This window comes from Acinonyx jubatus, chromosome B1, assembly GCF_027475565.1.
Source record: "Acinonyx jubatus isolate Ajub_Pintada_27869175 chromosome B1, VMU_Ajub_asm_v1.0, whole genome shotgun sequence".
NCBI lineage: Eukaryota > Metazoa > Chordata > Mammalia > Carnivora > Felidae > Acinonyx > Acinonyx jubatus.
The window spans coordinates 38823604-38847061 of record NC_069382.1 but is presented as its reverse complement, the minus strand read 5'-3'; the positions used below and the strand labels follow the sequence as shown (position 1 = coordinate 38847061).

General features: G+C 36.9%; 1 protein-coding gene across 1 annotated transcript in view; it reads left to right on the top strand.

Annotated features, from left to right (window-relative positions):
- The window catches only part of FNTA (farnesyltransferase, CAAX box, alpha), a 30182-nt gene extending 7067 nt beyond the window's left edge, over positions 1–23115 (top strand). The window contains exons 3-9 of the mRNA XM_027071627.2: positions 6520–6634; positions 10273–10377; positions 13371–13497; positions 15057–15205; positions 20551–20613; positions 22033–22204; positions 22480–23115. Of these exons, the coding sequence (XP_026927428.1) occupies positions 6520–6634; positions 10273–10377; positions 13371–13497; positions 15057–15205; positions 20551–20613; positions 22033–22204; positions 22480–22602 (854 nt within the window). The 3' untranslated portion in view covers positions 22603–23115. The remainder of the gene's footprint in view (positions 1–6519; positions 6635–10272; positions 10378–13370; positions 13498–15056; positions 15206–20550; positions 20614–22032; positions 22205–22479) is intronic.
- Positions 23116–23458: the final 343 nt, after the last annotated feature.

The following is a 23458-nucleotide window of genomic DNA, read 5'->3' as shown; positions in this document are numbered from 1 at the left end:
AACTTCAAAACAAAACAAAACACTGTTACCCTCAACAAAGTAGTTTTAGAGGGAACATACCTGAACATAATAAAGCCCATATATGAAAAACCCATACCTAGTATCATCCTCAATGTGGAAAAACAGGGCTTTTCCTGTATGGTCAAGAACAAAACAGGGATGTCCACTCACCACTTCTATTCAACATGGTACTGGAAGTCCTAGCGACAGACAGCAAAAAGAAATAAAAGGCATCCACATTGGTAGGGAAGAAGTAAAACTTTCACTATTTGTGGATCCCATGATACTATATATAGAAAACCTGATCATCAAAAAACTGTTAGAACTGATAAACAAATTCAGCAAAGTCACAGGATACAAAATGGATGTACAGAAATTGCATTACAATACACCAGTGATGAAGCTGCAGAAAGAGAAATTAAGGAATCACTCCCATTTACAATTGCACTAAAAACAATAAGATACCTAGGAATAGACATAACCAAAGAGGTGAAAGACCTGTACTCTGAAAAACTATAGAACACTGATGAAAGAAATTGAAGATGACACAAAGAAATGGAAAGACATTCCATGGATTGGAAGAACAAACATTGTTAAAATGTCTGTTCTTCCCAAATACCCAAAACAATCTATATATTTAATGTAATCCCTATCAAAATGCCAACAGCATTTTTCACAGAGCTAAAATAATCCTAAAGTGTGTATGAAACAACAAAAGATGCCAAATAGCCAAAGCAGTCATGAAAAAGAAAAGCAAACCTGGAGGCATCACAATTCCATACTTCAAGTTCTATTACAAAGCTGTTGTAATCAAAATAGTATGGTACTGGCACAACAGTAGACACACAGATTGGGGCACCTGTGTGGCTCAGTCAGGTAAGCGTCTGACTCTTGATCTCAACTCAGGTCTTGATCTCAGGGTAGTGAGTTCAAGCCCTGTGTTGGCTCCGTCCTTGACGTGCAGCCTACTTAAAAAAAAAAAAAAAAAAAAACAGACACACAGATCAGTGGAACAATAGAAAACTCAGAAATGAATCTGCAGTTATAAGGTAAATTAATCTTCAACAAAGCAGGAAAGAATATCCAATGGGAAAAAGACTTGTCTCTTCAACAAATGGTGGGAAAACTGGACAGCTACATGAGAAAGAATGAAATGACTACTTTCTTACACCCTTCACAAAAATAAATTCAGAATGAATTATAGACCTACATGTGAGACCTGAAACCATAAAAATCCTAGAACATAGGCAATAACTTCTTTGACATTGGCTGTAGCAACTTGTTTTTAGATGTCTCCTGAGGCAAGGGAAACAAAGGCAAAAATAAACTATTGGGACTTTATCAAAATCCAAAGTTTCTGCACAGTGAAGGAAACAAAATTAAAAGGCAACCTATGGAATGGGAGGAAATATTTGCGAATGACATGTCTGATACAGGGTTAGTATCCAAAATATATAAATAACTAAACCAAAAAAGTGAATAATCCATTAAAAAATGGACAGAAGACAAGTAGAGATTTTTTCAAAGAAGACAAACAAATGGCCAACAGACACATGAAAAGATACTCAATATCACTTATCAGGGAAATGCAAATCAAAACTATAATGAGATATCACCTCACAATAGTCAGAATGGCTAAAATCAACACAAGAAACAGCAGGTGTTGGCGAGGATGGGGAGCAAGTGGAACCTTCTTGCACTGTTGATGGGAATGCAAACCAGTACAGCTACTCTGGAAAACAGCATGGAAGTTCCTCAGAAAATTAAAAATAGAATCACCCTACAGTCCAGTGGTCATACTACTAGGTATTTATCCAGAGAATACAAAATACTAATCGTAGGGTTACATGCATCCTGATGTCTGTCGCAGCATTATTTACAATAGTCAAATTGTGGAAGCAGCCCAAGTGCCCATCAATCGATGAGTGGATAAAGAAGATGTGGTAAAGGGCACCTGGGTGGCTCAGTCAGTTAAGCATCCGACTTTGGCTCAGGTCATGATTTCACAGTTTAGGAGTTCGAGCCCCACCTTGGGCTTTGCGCTGATAGTGCAGAGCCTGCTTTGGATTCTCTTTCTCCCTCTCTCTCTGTCCCTTCCCTGCTCATGCTCTCTCAGAAATAAACATTAAAAAGAATAAAGAAAAAGATGTAAATATACACAACAGAGTATTACTGAGCCACATTTGCAATGACATGGATGGAGCTAGAGAGTATTATACTAAGCAAACTAAGTCAGAGAAAGATACCATATGATTTCAGTCATAATTGGTATTTAAGAAACAAATGAGCAAAGGAAAAAAAAAAAAAAGAGAGGCAAACCAAGAAGCAGACTCTTAACTGTAGAAAACAAACTGACAGTTTACCAGAGGGGAGGTGGGTAAAGGGATAGGTTAAGTAGGTGATGGGGATTAAGGAGTACACTTGTGATGAGTACTAGCTGATGTCTGGAAGTATTGAGTCATCATATTGTACACCTGAAATTAATATTATACGGTGTATTAACTAACTGGAATTTAAAAACTTAAAAAAAAAAGAATGTTCTTGATGACACAGTAAGTTACCAGTTTAAAAAAAAAAAAAAAAGATGGGCACCTGGATGGCTCAGAAGTTAAGCTTCTGACTTCAGCTCACGTCATGATCTTGAGGTTCATGAGTTCAAGCCACACATCAGGTTCTCTGCTGTCAGCACAGAGCCCGCTTTGGATCTTCTCTCTCTCTGTCTCTCTGCCCCTGCCCCACCTGTGCACACTGACATGCTCTCTCAAAAATAAATAGACATTTTAAAAAAAGAACCACCGTTAATATTTGGTATATAGCCTTGTACTCATCTGTGAATGTTTCTGCAAAGTTGGTTTCATATTGCATATATGTGCATGTGTGTATGTTTTATATGTGTAGATATGTGTGTACATAAAATAATGTATATATACATTGTATATAGAGTTAATGTGTTATAAGCATTTTGTTATAACTTGAAAATTATTTGGGAGCTTGGTTCTTAGTGCATAATATTTCATAGTTATTTGCCACTTATGTTTCTAAATTTTATTCTGGTATGATTTAAATTCAACTTTTTAAGGATAGTGTTTAGGGGCGCCTAGGTGGCTCAGTCAGTTAAGCATCTGCCTTCAGCTCAGGTCATGGTCTCGTGGTCTGTGGGTTTGAGCCCCGCGTTGGGCTCTGTGCTGACAGCTCAGAGCCTGGAGCCTGTTTCAGATTCTGTGTCTCCCTCTCTCTCTGCCCCTCCCCTGTTCATGCTCTGTCTCTCTCTGTCTCAAAAATAAATAAACGTTAAAAAAAAAAAGATTAAAAAAAAAAAAAAGGATAGTGTTTAGAAGTAGGTAACCTTTTTATGTCTCAGAATTTTTTTTTTCAATATTTATTTATTTTGAGAGAGAGAGCACAATCAGGGGAGAGGCAGAGAGAAGAAGAAGAGAGAGAATCCCAAGCAGGGTCCACACCAACCGCCAGTGCAGAGCCCGATGCAGCACTTGAACCCTTGTGAACTGTGAGATCTGACCTGAGCCGAAACCAAGAGTCGGATGCTTAACCAACACAGCCACCCAGGCACCCCATGTCTCAGAATTTGTAAAGAGCTGTAATTGTTTAATATACATATATAGTATGTATTTAATATATATATGTGTATTGTAATTGTTTAATATATATTTAAATGTTTATTATTTTAAAAAAAATTTTTTTAAGTTTATTTATTTTTGAGAGAGAGAGTGAGACAGAGCACGAGTGGGGAAGGAGCCAAAAGAGAGAGGGAGACAAAGAATCTGAAGCATGCTCCAGGCTCTGAGCTGTCAGCACAGAGTCCGACACGGAGGCTTGAACCCACAAACCCCAGGATCATGACCTGAGCCGAAGTCGGACACTTAACTGACTGAGCCACCCAGGCACCCCTATTTTTTTATTTTTGAGAAATAGAGTCTGAGCAGGGGAGGGGCAGAGAGAGGGAGAGACAGAATCCGAAGCAGGCTCCAGGCTCTGAGCTGTCAGCACAGAGCCTGACGTGGGTCTTGAACTCACAGACTGTGAGATCATGACCTGAGCTGAATGAAGTCAGATGCTTAACTGACTGAGCCACCTAGGTGCCCCAGATCTGTAATTGTTCATGTTCTTCTCTGATAATTTCACTTTGGGGGCTTTAGTCTAAGGAAACAGTATGTGCACGTATGCATTATATATGTAACTTAAAAAAATTTTTAGTGAAAAGTCATTGGAAGCTTAAAACAGTGATTTTTATAAAACAAAATTGTAAATGATCCACATTGCCAATATTAACAGACTGGTTAGGCAAACTAGGATATATAGATATGGTTTTTATACATAATCTGTTAAAAGTTTTTGAATTACCAGTAGCTGGAAAATTATACAGTATTAAGAAAAATAGCATAGCATGTCCACATACGTTTTTAATTGTGGAAAAAAGTATTTAAGAGTGTTTACCACATTTTTTTTTTTAATAACGTGTGTTGGGCTATCATCTATTATGTGCCATAGCACAAACTATGTTATGAGGGCATTTCAGCTGCAGTATCTACTAGTTCATTTTGATTAGTGGCATGGCCTTTGGCATCAGTCTAGATTTGGGTTTAACTTCTGTCTGCAAGATACACTGACCCATTGTGAACTTGTTGATCTCTCTGAGCCTCAGTTTCTCTTGTGGAAAATGGGAATACATCAGGTTAATATTTGTCAAAGTCTAAGTTTCTTCAGTTAAGAGATTGGCGAAGATGAGAAGTTTTAATATATTCGTGAGGATATGGAAAAAAATAGGCTATTCATACATTCTTGGAGGGAATATATATATATTGATCAGATCTTTTTTAGAGCTTAATTTTGCAATACCTGTGAGCATCAACAGTGCACATCACCTTGATGCAGTAATTCTACTTGTAGGAATTTATCTTAACAGATGTGCTGAATTTGCACATGCACACAAAAGCATACAGTGGTACTCAGGACAGCAAAAGAATGAGATATTCATTGATAGGGGATGAGTTAAATAGAATTTGAGTACCATACAGTGAAATGCTCTGCAGCATATGGTGAACTTTGTTTTTTTTTTTTTAATGTTTTTTTTTAATGTTCATTTATTTTTGAGACAGAGAGAGACAGAGCATGAATGGGGGAGGGTCAGAGAGAGAGGGAGACACAGAATCTGAAACGGGCTCCAGGCTCTGAGCTGTCAGCACAGAGCCCGACGCGGGGCTCGAACTCACGGACCGCGAGATCATGACCCGAGCCGAAGTCGGACGCCCAACCGACTGAGCCACCCAGGCGCCCCAACATATGGTGAACTTTGTAATGGAATATTATGTCTTCCCATCTCTGTTCCTCAGTGTATTCATAAATAAGCATATATTTTTAACTAAATGAGTAGCATGCTGCTCCATTTCTTCTGTTTTCACCTAATAGTCATAGCAGTTATTCCGTACGTGTATGTACCAGAGCAGCCTCATTACTAATGACTGCATAGTATGTCGTTGTATGATTGTGCCATAATGGACTTAGCCCATTGTTTACTAATGGAAAGATTATTTGTTTCCAATTTTCATTGCCTTTTTTTTTTTGAAGCCAGTCAGATTTATCAGTGGGTGGTTATATACCAACTTTAGTAAGTTCTCATTAACCTATTACCATCAGACCAGCCTTTTAAATTTTTCTTATGTATGTAATCAAATACTCCAGTAAAATTTCCTTGGATGCTTTGGGTGTGTATGGGAGTATATTTGTAAGAAAACTTCCTAGAACTGGAACAATAGTTCCAATTGATTCAATGAGTATGTAAATTTTACACTACCTTTAATAATGTGTGAATGAAAAAAGCAAGGCCCAGAACATAGAGTGTGATGTGATCTCATTTATTTTTTTATTTTTTTTAAGATTTTATTTTCAAGTAATCTCTGTACCCAACATTGGGCTTGAACTACAACCCCAAGATCAAGAGAGCTAGCCATGTTCCCCACTGTGATCATTTGTATTAAAAAATGGGAGGATGGATTTAGAATATATATTTGTATATCCATAGAATGTATTTGGAAGGCTACAGTAGAATCAGTTAACAGTGGTTGCTTCTGTGGAGAAGGACTGGGAATTTAGTCAAATTTAGTGTGAACTTTTTTATACTGTTTGAATTTTCTACTATCATGTACATTGCTTTTTTCACTTATAAAACTGACAAAATGTGAGAAAAGTAGTAACTGAATATATTTGAATATATGCGCTTTAATTTTACTTCAATGCATTAGGTCTTTTGGAGATTTGGAGTCTGGCATTAACCCCTGTACATACACACGAGCAGGAGGCACAGTTACACATATATTATGGCTGTGACACTAAAGCATTCTCAAGGTGGCATTCACATAGTCATTTGACTTTCTTTTGTTTATTGTTATAAATGATACACATGCAGTATCTTTCCTCATAAGATAGAACAGCATTTTGTATTATAGTGCTAAGTTTAAACAAGAAAGATAGTCCTAATGCAACGGTGTGCTCTCTCCCCAGTTAGAGATGTTTATGATTATTTCCGGGCTGTTCTGCAGCGTGATGAAAGAAGTGAACGAGCTTTTAAACTAACCAGAGATGCTATTGAGTTAAATGCAGCAAATTATACAGTGTGGTAAGTAAAACTCATCATTAATATTTCCCACGTAAATGTCTCATGTTTTAGTTCAGATGGCTCTTTTTTTTCCTTAACTAAACTTCAGTTGTTATCAAAATAATAATTCATGCTATGAGTTTAAAAGTCAGAGACTGAATGAAAAATTGACATCCTCTGCCCCCTTCCTTCTCACTACCAGGGTCCCACTCCCCAGAGGCAAGAGCTCTTGGCTGTTTTTTCTTAAGCTAACCTGTATATTCTAAATATGCTGACCCACATTTTATAGTATTTCAGAGTATTCCTTTTAACAGATTGCTTTTTTTTGTTTAGTTTCATTTTCTTTGTGCCAGTAAGTAATTTGTCTCCCATGTGCTCTGATATGTATAAAATGTGTCATTTCTGCTGAACACCACAGGTAATCCTTCAGCTCCTTTTTTGCTTCTTCACCTGTACATCTAGTTTGGGCACTGTACATCTAGTCTTCAGCTCTTTCTTGCGTTCATGATCCCATTTCCAGACCTGACCCTCTTTCTCTTTATTGATTTACTCTCATTTTACTGACCACATTCTTGAATAGAACTTGTAAAAGGATGTGTGGAAAAACATTTTTGAGATTTTGTACATTGAAAAGTGTCTTAATAGAGGCTCTTCTCGATTTTATTGGTAGAATTCTAGATTAGAAATATTTTCCTTCAGAATTTTAAAGATGTTTTTCTATTTCCTTTAGCCTCTATTGAGAAGACTCATTACTTCACATTTAAACCTTTTTAGTAGGTCCAGGGAATTTTTTTTTTATGTTCGTTTGATAATTCCTTCTCTCTTTCCTCTGTTTTCTCTTTCTGGAATGTTTTTTTAAGTCACATGTGGTATCTTTTTTATTGCTTTTTCTTATTTTCATTTCTTTGTCTTTTCATTTACATTTGTGATATTTCTTCAACATTATCTTCTGACTGTGTCTGTGCTCAAAAATTTCTTAATATCCAAAAGCTCTTTTTTGTTCTCTGAATTTTTTTTAATAGCATCTTATCTTTTCATTGATGTGTGACGTATTTTCATTTTTTTGTGTTTGTTTTGGTCTCTTTCTTTCATGTAAATATTTTTTTCAAATCCTTGACTCTCCTTTCAAACTTATAATGGAGGCAGGACAAATCCTGATTGGAAGCTCTGTGTGTGGCAGGACTTGTCGACGGGCGGGCTTCACTGTGAGGTTAGTGAGTGGAGATGTGGCTGTTTTGTGTGAAATCTTTACATGTCAGCAGTTCTCCATCTTTTCTTGTGGCTACTTTGTTCCTCCAGAGAAGAGTCGTCTGGTTATTGCCTCAGGAGTATGTGTTTGGCTGCCACAGTTCTGGGGGTCAGGCAGGGGAAGATGGGTTGGGTGGGGGTTCTCAGATGTTTAGTATATCAACATTTTACGTTTCCTTGTTTCACCCTGTATTCCTTTTCCTCACCCTATATTCCTCTGTGTCTGTTATTCCTTTCTGCTTCAGATTTTTCCAGAGAATAAAGCGACTTATGTCTTGCCAGGTTTAAAAAAACGAAACAAAACATGGTTTCTTCTCCTGTGTGTCTCCTTTACATTCACACAAAACCCTTCACTTCTGACATTTCTAGTCAACAATGGCTATGGGTGTTTCCCCTATCAAGCAATTTTCTCTGATACCAGTTGTGTATCCTACAATTTAACTCAGTTCTGACATTGTCTACCTGATATTGTGTACATACCTGAGACTCAGATAGCATCAGATCCCCCAGGTTTAAGGGCTCAGTCCCACAAGACTGCCCCCTATTTCAGATACTTAGTGCAAGTCCATTTGTCACCTGTGCTTCTAACTGATGGGCTATAAATCAGAGGTTCCCATGACCCCTTCTTAGGGTTCAGTTAATTTGCTACAGTGGCTCATAGAACTCAGGAAAACAGTTACTTATGTTTAACAGTTTATTAAAGGATGTGATAAAAGATACAGATGAACAGCCAGATGAACAGATATATAGGGCAAGGTCTGGGAGGGTCCCAAGCTGAGGATCTTTTGTCCTTGTGGAGGGTATGTCCTTCCTAGAACATGAATGTGTTCACCCACCTAGAAGCTCTTCAAACCCCCTAGTATTGGGATTTTGTAGAGGTTCCCTCATTTAAGCATGGTCATTTAACTCTATTTCTAGCCCTTCTACTCTATCCAGACAGTGGGAGGTGGGGCTGATAATTCCAAGGTTTGGTCTTCCTGGTGACTAGGAGCCACCTAAGCACCCCACCCAGAGTTGCCTCAATAGGATGCTTCTAGTACACTTATCACTTAGGAATTTTTAAATGTTCAGGAACTCTGTGCCAGGAACCAGGGGCAGAGACATATACATATTTTTTTTTGTTTATCTCATACCAACTTAGTAGATGTTGTCACTTCTGTGCTCAAGGTTGGGGGAGGGGTCTTGGCTGTTAAGGGCTATTTCCAGATTTTATACTGTTTCCAGCCCCATCCTTGATTCCTGGTTTTGGGAATACCTGACACCTCTGATTTCTAAACCTTTTTCCCTCTGTTGACAGTTAGGTTTTTAGCACTTTCTGTTTTTCAAAGTCAGTTAAAATTTACCTGTCAGCTTACCATTTTCCATAATTCTGACCTTTCCCAATTGCTGTGGTATCCCCTTGTCCCTAATTCTCTTTGTCCTGTGGATTTATACTGTTTTCATTCCTTTACTATCATTTTATGGGGTTTTATTAGGGTAGGAGGATAAACTTATTTACTTAATCTACCATGTTCACTGGGATTCTTAGTATGATATTCCATCATTTTGGAATGAATCGTGTCTAATATGCACTTTCTTATCTTTTAAGAAATTCCTGACTGTACATAAGACAAAGTAACTTAGAATGCATGTAAAAATCTCCTAAGTTTATTTGCTGTTTTTTTAAAAGGCAGTACATCTGATAACTTTACCCATGTAAACCAAGATGCTTATGTCCATGCTTTATGAAGCCTAATTTTCTTTAATAATAATAGAGAAATACTGTTATAGTCCTATTTAGCATTTCATTTTAAAAGATAACTTTCAAAGCAGCTGTTTTTCTTTTAGTATATATTGAGTTGGAAATTTTGAATTAAAAATAGACCAGAACTAATAATCATGTCTTTAGAGAAAAGTTTTTTTTTTTTTAATGATTTGATTCTACCTATGAAGAAATTAAAAAAAAAAAAAAAAGAAATTAAAGAGAAACGTGTTTCATTTATAAGTAGGATATTTGTGGTGGCTCTAAAAATACAATATATGCTGATGTTTGCAATGGAATTAATTATATGAATAATATATCTAAACAAATAAGCTGTATCATGTAGGGAAATATTATAGGTAAAGAGATGTCTTTGATTTGCCTGCAATAGAAGAGTGGTAACCAGTGTTAACTGAAAATAATCATTAGTTAACTGAAAAAAATCATTTGTTGCCTCTCACCAGTTTTAGTTCAAAATGCTGATTCTTCCAACCACCAGATAGTTGTAGGAGTTGGGACAACCCCATGCAGTTCCATTGCTAAATTATTGGTTATATGGAATACCTACCAAAAAAAGAAGCGTGTCTAACTGTATTGTTAAAGCTTTATCTGATCCTGTGGCTAGTCAGTTTATGTGGAGTAATGAAACAATGCTTAATGTTTGCTACAGGCATTTTCGGAGAGTTCTCTTAAAGTCACTTCAAAAGGATCTACACGAGGAAATGAACTATATCACTGCAATAATTGAGGAACAGCCCAAAAACTACCAAGTTTGGTAAGATGAAAATAGGAAGGAAACATGTCACTATGCTAATATTACCTTCCCAGTGATGAGATTATAGGGAATTTATTTCTTTATAATTTAAGTACTTTGCATTGGAGCTAATATTACCTGTCTCATAGGGTTTTTAAGAGAATTAAATGAGATAATTTTATGTTTAGTGCTTAAAGTGGTACCTAACATTTAGTTAACACTCAAGTGTGTGTAATGCTATTATTATTTAAATTTTTGACATTAGCATATAATACTGCTAGAAAATTTTTGAGTGAAGAATCTGAAAAAATGTTTTCTATCCTGTGTGTTATAAAATGACTTGACTGGTATTTTGATCTTTCATTCGTTTATGTATTCAAAAAATTTATATTGATGCTGGGGATACAAAGGTGAACCACACAGTTTAACAAGGAAAGCAAATAATACAGCCAGTTATTTCACAGTGCAGTGTGAAAACCACAGTGTTTTACAGAGTATATTTGTTGTAGAAACTGAGCCCTAAGTTAGCATGGACAAAACCATAGGGATTATTATGGGCGAGGGGAATAGAATACAATGAGAAAAAAGAGAGGCATTTTGGAGCAGGAGGACAGAGAGCAAATAGGAAAGAAATAGAGTTTGAACAGTACCCATCGTATACTGAGCACCCCTTGAATTAAAGCCCCTGTGGTTGCTGTTATTGTGAAGATGGAGGAGGAGGTAGTGGTGAAAGTTCAACTTTCATGCGGAAGGATTTCTTTCTTTTTTTTTGTTTAAGGTTTATTTATTTATTTTTGAGAGAGAGAGAGTGCGAGCAGGGGAAGGGCAGAGAGAGAGAGAATCCAAAGCAGGCTCTGGAATTTTGATGCGGGGCTTGAACTCACAAACTGCAAGATCATGACTTGAGCCAAAGTCAAATGCTTAACCAGCTGAGCCACCCAGGCACCCCAGGACCTAATTCTTAAGTTTTTCCTAAATTACAAAATAGTAGGAATCTAGAAAAATAAATTACTAGTGTTCACTGTATTGGAATTTTTCTGAAATAAATTTAAAAGCCTTTACCTCTTGAATTTTCCTCTTGGGTAGTATCTTGCCTTCTTGATATTCTGTAAGATGAATTTTTATTTATTTTTTTAAATTATTTTTTTAAAATGTTTATTTTGAGAGAGGGAGAGAGTGTGAGTTGGGGAGGGACAGAGAAAGAAAAATCCCAAGCAGGCTCGACACTGCCAGTACAGAGCTGGATGCGAGGTTCAGACCATGAACTGTGAGATCATAACTTGAGCCTAATTGATTCAGATGCTCAGCCTACTGAGTCACCTAGGCACCCCTATAAGATGAGATTTTAAATTTTCCATGCATGCAAATAAGTCATTTATTAAGCATTAAATCTTTTTCCTTTTCCCTGTCACTCCTACTCACTTTTATATTTTTATTTAGTTTTTTAGAGAGAGAGAATGCAAGCAGGGGAGAGGGATAGAAGGAAAGAGAGAATCCCAAGCAGGCTTCACACTCAGAACGGAGCTGGATATGGGGACTCAATCCCAGACCCTGGGATCATGGCCTGAGCTGAAATCAAGAGTCCCACCCTTAACCAGCTGAGCCACCCAGGTGCCCCCCTACTCACTTTTAGTATATTGAATACTAATGGATTTTTTTAAAAAGCAGCTTTGTTGAGATATAACTCACATATTACACTATTTACCAATTTATTTATTTGTTTGTTTGTTTGTTTATTTATTTTTAAGTAAGTTCTACACCCAATGCCAGACTCATGACCCCAAGATCAGGAGTCTCATGCTTTACGAAGTGAGCCAGCCAGGTACCCCTACTGTTTACCTACTTAAAGTGTACAGTTCAGGGAATCTGGGTGGCTCAGTCCGTCAAGCATCTGACTTCAGCTCAGGTCATGATCTCATGGTTTGTGAGTTCAGGCCCGGCATCGGGCTCTCTGCTGTTAGCACAGAACCCAATTCAGATCCCTCTCTCTCTGCCCTTCCCCGCTTGTGCTCTCTATGTCTCTCTCAGAATAAATAAACTTAACTGAATGAGCCATCCAGGAGCCCCTATTTATTTCTTTAAGTTTGTTTATTTATTTAAGTTTGTTTGTTTGTTTATTTAAGTTTATTAAGTGTTGGACTCTTGGTTTGGGCCCAGGTCATGATCTCATGGTTCATGAGTTTGAGCCCCACATCCAGCTCTGCGCTGACAGTGTGGAGTCAGTTTAGAATTCTCCCTCTCTCCCTCCCTCCCTTCCTCTCTTTCTCTGCCATCCCCCCCTCAAAAATAAACTTAAAAAAAAAAAATGTGTACAGTTCAGTGGTTTTAGTATAGTTACAAATATGTACAACCATCACCACAGTGACTTTTAGAACATTTTTACTAATAAATTTTTATAAATATTTTAGCTAAAAAAATTTAAAAAATAGACTCCAACAGAAAACCTAAGCATTTTTCTAGTACAGAAACAACTCTTGACAAACTTGGCAGCTTGTCATAGCTAATTGCCAGAGTAGAAGTGAATTCAGTTCTGCCCATGAACTAGTGGAATGAGCAGTTGCTTGTATGGTGATGCTGTGGACTTCAGAAAAACTGAGAGCCTGTTTATAACCAGAGGATCTTCTATACTGGATTAAGTAGTATCACATTTCCTGTAGTCTCATTATGCCATCTGGGAATGTTTCAGAATTCTTAGACAGGATTTTGTGGTTGTCAGAAGATTACTGGACTTCCAGATTTAGCTTTAAATAAACATTCTTTAAACCCTGAGTATTTTATTTCATTTTACACACAAATTACTGTTTTGTTTCTTCAGCTCTTACTTACTGTTCTGGAACTTTTCCCTCTTAGTGTTTCTTCTGTGTTACCTTTTCTCTCCAGTAGAATCTTGAGAATTAAAGGTGAATTTCTGTTTTTTTGAGTGTCCCTCCACATCGCCTTAATACAATACGTGCAGTTGATACCTTAGTTCTTGGATACGTTAACACAAAACCTCTTTCTTTTCCCGGCCTTAGGCATCATAGGCGAGTATTAGTGGAATGGCTAAAAGATCCATCTCAGGAGCTAGAGTTTATTGCTGATATTCTTAATCAGGATGCGAAGAATTATCATGCCTGGCAACATCGACAGTGGGTTATTCAGGTATTGCCTTTCTTGTTACAGTGTTTTTCAGATTATGTTTTACCTGAATTAAATAATTAAAATTACTGTTGAATGTAAGTATACTCCTGAACTGAAACACACATATAGATCATTACCCACAATTACAATGACTAAGAATTATTAAGATACTTAATTAAAAACCTGACATCCTTCATGTTGATTAATTTTATAACCTTTCAAGATATGTTGGTAAGTAGCTTCATATTAAAGAAGAGTAATAGTAATTTTTGTATTTTTTAGATTGAATTTGCATCCCATTTTATATTTGCTAGCAAGTTGAATAGAAAATGTAGTTGTAATTTTTTAATATAACTGTATTATTTTAATTAACAAGGGCATTGTACCTACTGGGGGTTTTGCATACATACAGTTTGGAATATGATGTTACAATAATAGTATTTTATTTCTGCCCACTTGTTAAAATTTTATGCTAAATCCTGAATAGTAGAGAATAGTTAAAACTCCCACTCTGGGCATTTTATTTATTCTGTCAAACAATTCTAGTGTTGTTTCCTATGAATTTTTTCCAGTGATTGCTACTTTGTGCACTATTCATTATACCAAGAGGATTTCACAAAATTCTTTTTTTTACTTAAAAATTTAAACTTTTCTAAATTTGTTTAAAGGGATAAATTTTCTAAAGATTTTTGGTATTTTTATTTTTTATGAAATTCTACCTTTTTGCCAGTATCAAAAAAGAAGTATAACTCCATTGGCTTTTTTCATAATTATCCCCAATTTTTGCCACATTTGTAAATTTTGACCATTTCATTTCTTTTCTTAATTATCTTTATTGTTTCTCTTCTCCCTATGATCTTTTTTTTACTAAAACAGCTCCATAATGTAAAAGTTTATATCTAAATCCAGTTTTGTATATTTCTCCACATGTATTTTAATGTAGTTTTATCATATATAAGCATTTTTAATATTTCCTTTTACTTAATATTATATATTCATATCAAATCCACCAAATTAATACACTTTACTATAGTTTATCATTTTATTATTACTGAGTTTGGGTTTTTTCCCTCTAAATTTTCACCTTAAACAATGCATAAGCATTTAGTTACATAATGCCTTTTTTTTGCCTGTGATTTAGTCCTTTAGAGTAATTCTTGGGTCTATTTAAATAGTATAAACATGCCTCTTGGTATCTAAATTGTTCTCAAGAAGATGGTACTGAATTACAGGACACTTTGCTTTGTCTTCCTAAAATTTCTTTCCTTCCTTGTGACCGTTCCCTTGTCTTTGATGACTTTTCTTTCCCCCCTTCATTTCCTTGACCTGCAACTAGCACTTTCCTCCAACTATGTGATGAGTCCCACCCACATCTTCAGTTCTAGCTCTGCTGAAATTTTATTTTTTATTAATAATGGGACATTTCTAGGGGTGCCTGGCTGGCTCAGTCGGTAGAGCATGTGACTCTTGATCTTGGGATTGTGAGTTCGAGCCCCACTTTGAGTGTGGAGATAACTTGAAAATAAAATCTTAAAAAATAATGGGACATTTCTAATTGGATATTCTGTATTTTCTCTTAGGAATTTAAACTTTGGGATAATGAACTGCAGTATGTAGACCAACTTCTCAAAGAGGATGTGAGAAATAACTCTGTCTGGAACCAAAGATACTTCGTAATTTCTAACACCACTGGCTACAATGATCGTGCTATATTGGAGAGAGAAGTCCAGTTAGTAATCTTCACTTGTTCACTCATTAAAAGAACATTTGTGTACCTGTCAGGTCTCAAGCATTGGGGTTACAGCAAAGATCAAGACTGCTCGTCGGGCACCTGGGTGGCTCAGTTGGTTAAGCGTCCGACTTCGGCCCAGGTCATGATCTCACAGATCATGGGTTCAAGCCCCACATCAGGCTCTATGCTGACAGCTCAAAGCCTGGAGCCTGCTTTGGATTCTGTGTCTCCCTCTCTGTTCCTCCCTAGCTTGTGCTCTGTCTCTCTGTCTCTCTAAAAATATAAACATTGAAAAAAAATTAAAATAAAAAAAGACTGCTCCTGATCCTGCCCTCATGGAACTAGTAGGACAGAATACATGGATGAAGTCTATAATGACAAATTTACAGATACTCTAGTATACATCTACTTTGTAGTGTCTTACATTTTCTTGAAATATCGTTAACTATTAGAGATTGAGAAGAAGTCAGATTTCATAGTGTCTAGGAAGCTTTACTTTAAAACGATCTCAGAGACTCTTAATGATATAGAACACACTGAGGGTTGATGGAGGGAGGGAGGTAGGAGATGGGCTAGATGGGTGTTGGGTATTAAGGAAGGCACTTGTGATGAGCACTGGGTATTATGTGTAAGTGATGAGTCACTGAATTCTACTTCTGAAACCAATATTGCAATGTAAAAAAAAAAAAATGTATTTTATTAAATTCTGGTGACCTTTAGATAATAGTCCCTATAGGCCATGTTACTCTACTGTGCAGAGTTTAGAGCAGGATAAGTCTTTGTTGTAGGGAGCTGTCCTGTATGTTGTAGGGTTTTTATAGCATTCCTGGCCTTTATGCCTTTTTTTTTTTCAATGTTTGTTTATTTTTGAGAGAGAGAGAGAGAGAGAGAGAGGGAAACACAGAATCTGAAGCTGGCTCCAGGCTCTGAGCTGTCAGCGCAGAGCCCAATGTGGGGCTCGAACTCATGAACAGCAAGATCATGACCTGAACTGAAGTCAGATGCTCAACCGACTGAGCCACCCAGGCACTATGCCCTATTATATCAGTAGAAAACCCCTGCCCCAAGCTGTGACAGAAATGTCCGCAGACGTTGCCAAATGTCCCTTGTGGGGCAAAACCATCTGCAGTTGACAACTACTGCTTTAGCATACAAAAAGCTGTTAAAAGAGAATTTATGAATTGGCATGAATATTAATATCCATAAACATTAATAGCCACCTCTTTTCTGACTTTGTCTATTTTGTCTTAATGTCTGGTTTTTTTTTTGTTTGTTTGTTTGTTTTTCCAACGTTTATTTATTTTTGGGACAGAGAGAGACAGAGCATGAACGGGGGAAGGGCAGAGAGAGAGGGAAACAGGCTCCAGGCTCTGAGCCATCAGCCCAGAGCCCGACGCGGGGCTCGAACTCACGGACCGCGAGATCGTGACCTGGCTGAAGTCGGACGCTTACCGACTGCGCCACCCAGGCGCCCCCTTAATGTCTGTTTTAAATTTGAATATATTTATTGTTTTTATAGCCTGATGAGAACATACTTACCATTTTAATTATAAAAGTTGTTTTAGGGGCACCTGGCTGGATCAATTAGTAGAGCATGTGACTCTTGTTTTTTTAATGTTTATTTATTTTTGAGAGAGCACAAGCAGAGGAGAGATGGAGGGAGAGGGAGACAGAGGATCCCAAGCAGGCTCTGCACTAAGAGCAGCAAGCCTGATGTGGGGTCCGAACTCAGGAACTGCAAGATCATGACCTGAGCTGAAATTGGATCCTCAACTGACCTAGCCACCCAGGGGCCCAGAGCATGTGACTCTTGCTCTCAGGGTTGTGAGTTCAAGCCCCACGTTAGCCTAGAGTTCACTTTAAAAAAAGAAAAGAAAAAAAAGGTAAAAGTTGTTTTAACAGCTCCTGGGAAGAGCTGATTTTTATGACCATCTGCTTATATCTCCTTTGCTATTACTTCTCTTTGGATCAGGGCAGCTGGCTTTTCTATTATGTGTTCTATATAAGGTTCTGGTGATTTAAATTAAAAAAAAAGAAAGGTTTATAATTAAGTGTCCTGCATTAACTCTCTGTTTCAGGCGTCTTTCTGGAGCAGCCACATATCCCTCAAAAACATCTTACACCTTCTTTTTACTGTTCTGTTCTCCAAAGCTGCACTGTCCAATATGGTAGTCACTAGCCACATATGGCTGCTTAAATTCAAATTAATTAAAATCACATAATTCAGTTCCTCAGTTGTATGAATCACATCTCAGGGGTTCCGGATCCATATGTGGCTGATGATTACTAACTATATTGGAGAGCACATATAAAGAACATTTTCATCTCTGTTGAATAGTATTGATCTAAGGGATCAATGAACTTACTGAACAGTGAACTTACTGAAATAATTATATTATTCTTAAATGTAAATACTGGGACTTGCGTAGAGAAAATTCGGACTCATCATCCAGCCCTTAATATATTACTTTTTTTTTCTTTTAGAGTTGATACTCTGTTGTGAGGATTAGGACAGAAGTACTCTAAAGGACAGCAAAGTGTCATCTTTTTTGTAGAGTTCAGTAGCTTTCTTGCCAAAAGGTAGAATGCTTCAGGTTATTCTTCCTTAAATTAATCCAATTAATAATTAGGAATTTCATATTCCTTATTTATCATAGTGTACTTCATTAGGCTAGATGTAATAAGATACTTAAAAACTGAGTATGAAGAGTGGAAAGTGGGAACTTCTCATAGCCTTCAAAGGTAGGTTACTGGGTTTCTATTACCAAATAGAAATAATCCGTCAAGAATCTATGAGATTTCCAGGGGGTTTGCCCGGTTGGCTCGGTAGGTAGAGCATGTGACTCTTGATTGCGGGGTTGTGGGTGTAGTAATTATTTAAAAATAAAATCTTTAGGGGCACTTGGGTGGCTCAGTCAGTTAAGCATCTGACTCTTGATTTTGGCCCAGGTCATGATCTCACAATGGTGAGATCGAGCCCTGCATCAGGCATGGAGCCTACTTAAAGATTCTCTCTCTCCCTCTTCCTCTGCTCCTCCCTCACTTGTACATGTGCTCTGTCTCAAAAAAAAAAAAAAAAAAAAAAAATCTTTAAAGAATTGTTTAAAAAAATAATCTAAAAATTTTCAATATTTAAGGTGTTACCATTAATACAGATAAAAGAAAGTGCTTAAAGAGCTGTAGTTATCTAGAATTAGTTGTGTTAACTAAATTTTTTAACTCTAAAGAATATAGGTGTACCTGATGATTTGTTCTTTTCCTTTTATAAAAGGAATGCAGTCTAGTTGTAGGGGGAAATTGTACTGGATTACATAAAGTAAAATATCAAGATCTCTTATTCTCTCTCTTCTCATACCCCATTGTTTAGAGTGAGCTACAATTAGTGTGAATCTTTCCAAACCTTATTAAATATATTTACAAACATGTAATACAGCAATATAGGCAATGGTATTATACACATTGCTCTTTTTTATTTAATATATCCTGGCCATATTTCTAGGAGTACACAGTCTACTAGTACTATTAATAATAGTTACCATTTATTAAGCATTTACTACATGCAGGAATTTTTATTTAATTTTCATAATTACACTGTGAGATATCTGATGAAGAACTTGAAGTTCACAATAGTTCTATAATGTGCCTAAGAGCACCTGGATAATAATTGATGGGGCTATTAGAAGCTAGGCTTTCTGACCTCAAAGCCCATGTTTTAACCATTAAAATAGATAATAGTTTAGTGCATGTATATATAAATAAAATCCTTCAGGTATTGCCAAAGTGAAATTAATAGTCTGCAATGACTAGTGAAGACATGCAGGGACATGGTTTTAAAAATAACTGGAAACATTAGGTCATGTAAAAATGTTGGGAAAAAAACTTTTCATAGTGCTGAGTGAGTTTATTATTACAATAGTCCCTCGCCGCCCCCTTTACATGTGGTTTCACTTTCCATGGTTTTAGTTACTTGTAGTCAGCCATCAGATCCAGAAACATGATCTTCCTGATGACATATGTATGGTGAGACATTAGGTAGTATAGTCTACTGCTCTGTCACAATGCCTGTCCTTTACCTTCATCTTACCATGTAGCATTTAAAAAAATTTTTCTTTTATGTCTTTTTTTGAGAGAGAGACAGAGTGTGAGTAGGGGGAGGAGCAGAGAGAGGGAGACACAGAACCTGAAGCAGGCTCGAGGCTCTGAGCTGTCAGCACAGAGTCCGACGTGGAGCTCGAACTCACAGACTGTGAGATCATGACCTGAGCTGAAGTCGGACGCTTAACCGACTGAGCCACCCAGGTGCCCCATCATGTAGTGTTTTATTATCTTACATTATCACAAGAAGGATGAGTGCAGTCATAAGATATTTTGAGTGAGACCACATTCATATAACTTTTATTACAGTGAGTATATAATTGTTCTGTTTTATTGTTAATCTCTTGGTGTCTATAAACTAAACCTTATCATAGGTATGTATGTATAGGAAAAAACCTAGTATAAAGGATTTGATACTTTATAAAGGATTTGTGGTTCAGGCATCTGCTGAGAGTTTGGGAGCCTATCCTCTGCAGATAAAGGGGGACTCCTGTACTTGCTGTGAAAAAAAAAAATGCTATCCTAATGGCATTGCAATAAAACCAAGATTACTAAATTTTGGTAACTTATTTGAGCAAGTGTATAGTGAAGCTAAGTTCTGTAACTCTTGGAATTTGTTGTAATTGGATCCGAATTATATTTAATAACCTGGTTAAAGGGAAGAGAATTACCATTCTGACTGGTAATCACATCATGGTTAGAATATAAGGTATATAATCACATCTTTTAGAATATAAGAAATATACATTTGTGTTGGTTTCTCATTTTTATTCTGTCTATATAATTTCCATGCTGTCTTATTTTTTATTACAGCTCCTGAGATTATGTAGTTCTTCTTTTTGAATGACTTACGATTTGTTGGGCATATATAGATCTTAGACTTCCCAAGATTTCTTTACTGATAAGAGGAAAACCTGTTTTAGCTGACATTTTCTTCAAAGGGAAAGCCTATATTAAAGGAAATCTTCCACATCAGTTTCTTTTCCTATTGTGAGTTGAGCCTTCATATTAGTTAGGCTTCCCTTCCTAGAACTGGGTACAGACTTCCAGGAGGGAGGAACTATGTAAATATGAATTGATTCCTGCAGACTTGAGGGATTCTGTCTAATGTAGATATAAGTCCTAGACCTAGTCACAGCCCACTAAGATAAATGAAAGCACATATCCAAGCTCTGCTACAATCTTAGAAAACTGTTTCTAATTATTGCACTGCTTTTCAAATTATACACGTATTTATTTTCTTCTAGGTACACGTTGGAAATGATCAAACTAGTACCACATAATGAAAGTGCTTGGAACTATTTGAAAGGGTAAGAGGTTGTTTTGGATTGTTTTGTATTAAAACAACTGCTAATATGATGTATCATGTAATATGTTCCATTAATCAGATTCTAAAGGATACTAAAGAATTTTCCATTTTTCTGGATCTAAGGGAAGTGTAACTGTTAGACAGTAACACCCAACAGTGCCTTTTATCCTTCTCTTCACCTCCCAAGCACATACCATCATAGTTTTTAGACTAGTCCATGACTAGGGTTCAGAATAGTTCTATAATGTGCCTAAGAATACCTGGATAAATAATTGAGCCTGGGTAGCTCAGTCGGTTGAGCATCTGACTTCGGCTCAGGTCATGATCCCACAGTTCGTGAGTCCAAGCCCCACATTGGGCTCTGTGCTGACAGCTCAGAGCTTGCTTTGGATCCTCTGTCTCCCCTCTCTCTCTGCCCTTTCCCTCCTCATGCTCTCTCTCTCAAAAAATAAACATTAAAAAAAAAAATTAAAGAATAGTCCATGACTAAACAATAATACAATTTTAATTGTATTTGAGTCCTGTAGTCTTTATGTCAAAGAATGGGATATACACACCTAGACACCTAGTTTCTGTTTGGCTCAGGAATGTAATAAAGGCAAAGCAAACTATTTATAAGCACATTGCACAGATGGATAGCCAGCATTTCTGTTTTCATTTCTAGAGATCTGTTAGAAGTCTTATTCCTTAAATTGACAAGATTTCACTTGCCTGGCCACTGACATAAGCAGGCTGCTTATTGAGCTTAGAGGTCTCCCTGGAAACTAGGCCCAAAGAGCATAAAGTACAGAGCCCAGTCACATTTGTTGATGTGTCCAGGGTTGGGGCCTATAATATCTGGATAGCTAAAAGAATAAGGAACCTTCTTTAAAAAAATTTTCTTTATTTACATTTATTTTTGATAGACAAGAAAGAGACAGCATAAGTGGGGGAGGATCAGAGATAGATAGAAGGAGACACAGAATCTGAAGCAGGCTCTAGGCTCTGAGCTGTCAGCACAGAGCCCAACACGGGACTCGAACCCACAAACCGCAAGATCATGACCTGAGCCGAAGTCGGATGCATAACCAACTGAGCCACCCAGGTGCCCCTGAATAAGGAACCTTCTTAAGAAGAAATAGAAACATCTCTGTTGTTTTCTTCCTTCACTTCTTAATGTTAAGAAGGTGTTTATTTTCTGATTTAATTGTGTAGCAGTTTGAGTTAATAAATGATCCTTTTTAAGTTTCATTATTGTTTTTAACTAATTGTACTCAACTTGTAATTATCCATGATAAAATTCACACATAATTTAAAAATTTCATTTAGTTTCAGCTTCATTCAAAATAAGTTTCCTCTTGTGCATGTTACAGAGGTCATTTTCTCTTGAACTTTCTGTTATTTTTGTTCTTGTCAGAATTGAGGATAATTTTTCTTTTAGAATTTTACAGGATCGTGGTCTTTCCAAATATCCCAATCTGTTAAATCAGTTACTTGATTTACAACCAAGTCACAGTTCCCCCTACCTAATTGCCTTTCTCGTGGATATCTATGAAGACATGCTAGAAAACCAATGTGACAACAAGGAGGACATTCTTAATAAAGCATTAGAGGTAAGCCAGTGGGGACTCTGCTTTTCTTCTTGGTGTCTCAGAATTCACCCAGTGTGGCTATAGTCATGACCTTTTCAATGTGTTCACTCAGGAGTTCAGTGCAGGGCTATTTCTGCTGTTTAGGGCAAAACCCAGGTCACTAGTGAACAGAGTATATAATTATAGTGGTGTAGGTCATTTGAACATGATCTGAGTTTAACTGTATTGGCTTGAAAGCATTTGCTCTAGAGATTGATTTTCATTATCTTTAAAGAATTTTTGTTTTTCGTTTTCAGTTGTGTGAAATCCTAGCTAAAGAAAAGGACACTATAAGAAAGGAATATTGGAGATACATCGGAAGATCCCTTCAGAGCAAACACAGCACGGAGAGTGACCCGCCAACAAATGTACAGCAATAACACCATCTAGAAGAACTCGATGGAATGATTTTATTTTTTTAAGAGACTCTAATGCAGGAGTTTAAAACTAAAGTGATCATTCCTTTTGCCTGTGGTATAAAACGTGCACAGGTATTGCTTTTTAACAAGAACTAAGTGTGATGCTCCTTGGGTGCTGCTGCTATTCAGACTAGTAACTTGATTCTTCTTAAGCAAAGTGATTTGGTGGGGGAAGGAGAAGAAACAAAGTCCCGTTCAGGAACTTTTGTAGTCTTATCAACATTTGTTCTAATCCCTTAGCATCAGCTCTTCCCTACAGGGTATGCGTCAGAATTTGCAGCATTAATGAGTGCGGGTAACTTGTATGTAATGCATATAAGGTAATTTAAATTTTGGTTCAGGAAGCAGGGAATGCAGTTGTTACATTAGAGCTGCTATGCCACACTCACAGTATCTTGCTATCACTGTAACCAACTAATGCCAAAAGAATGGTTTTATAATAAAATGATAGATGTATCCTAAAACAATGACAAAGTACTTTGATTTTTTTAAATAGTATTTAATATGTACAAGGGACATTGTCTAAGCTTAGAAAAGCCACTGAGAAAGAAAATACTGCCATAGAACTATAGAAACCAGAAACATGATTATGTTAAAGGAAACGTTATTAGAATGTGAATTGGTCAGTTCTTTAAATTATTTTTTTCACCGTTTATTTATTTTTGAGAGACACAGAGACACTGAACATGAGTGGGGGAGGGGCAGAGAGAGGGAGACACAGAATCTGAAGCAGGCTCCAGGCTCTGAGCTGACAGCACCAGAGCCTGACGTGGGGCTTGAACCCACAAACTGAGATCATGACCCGAGCCGAAGTCAG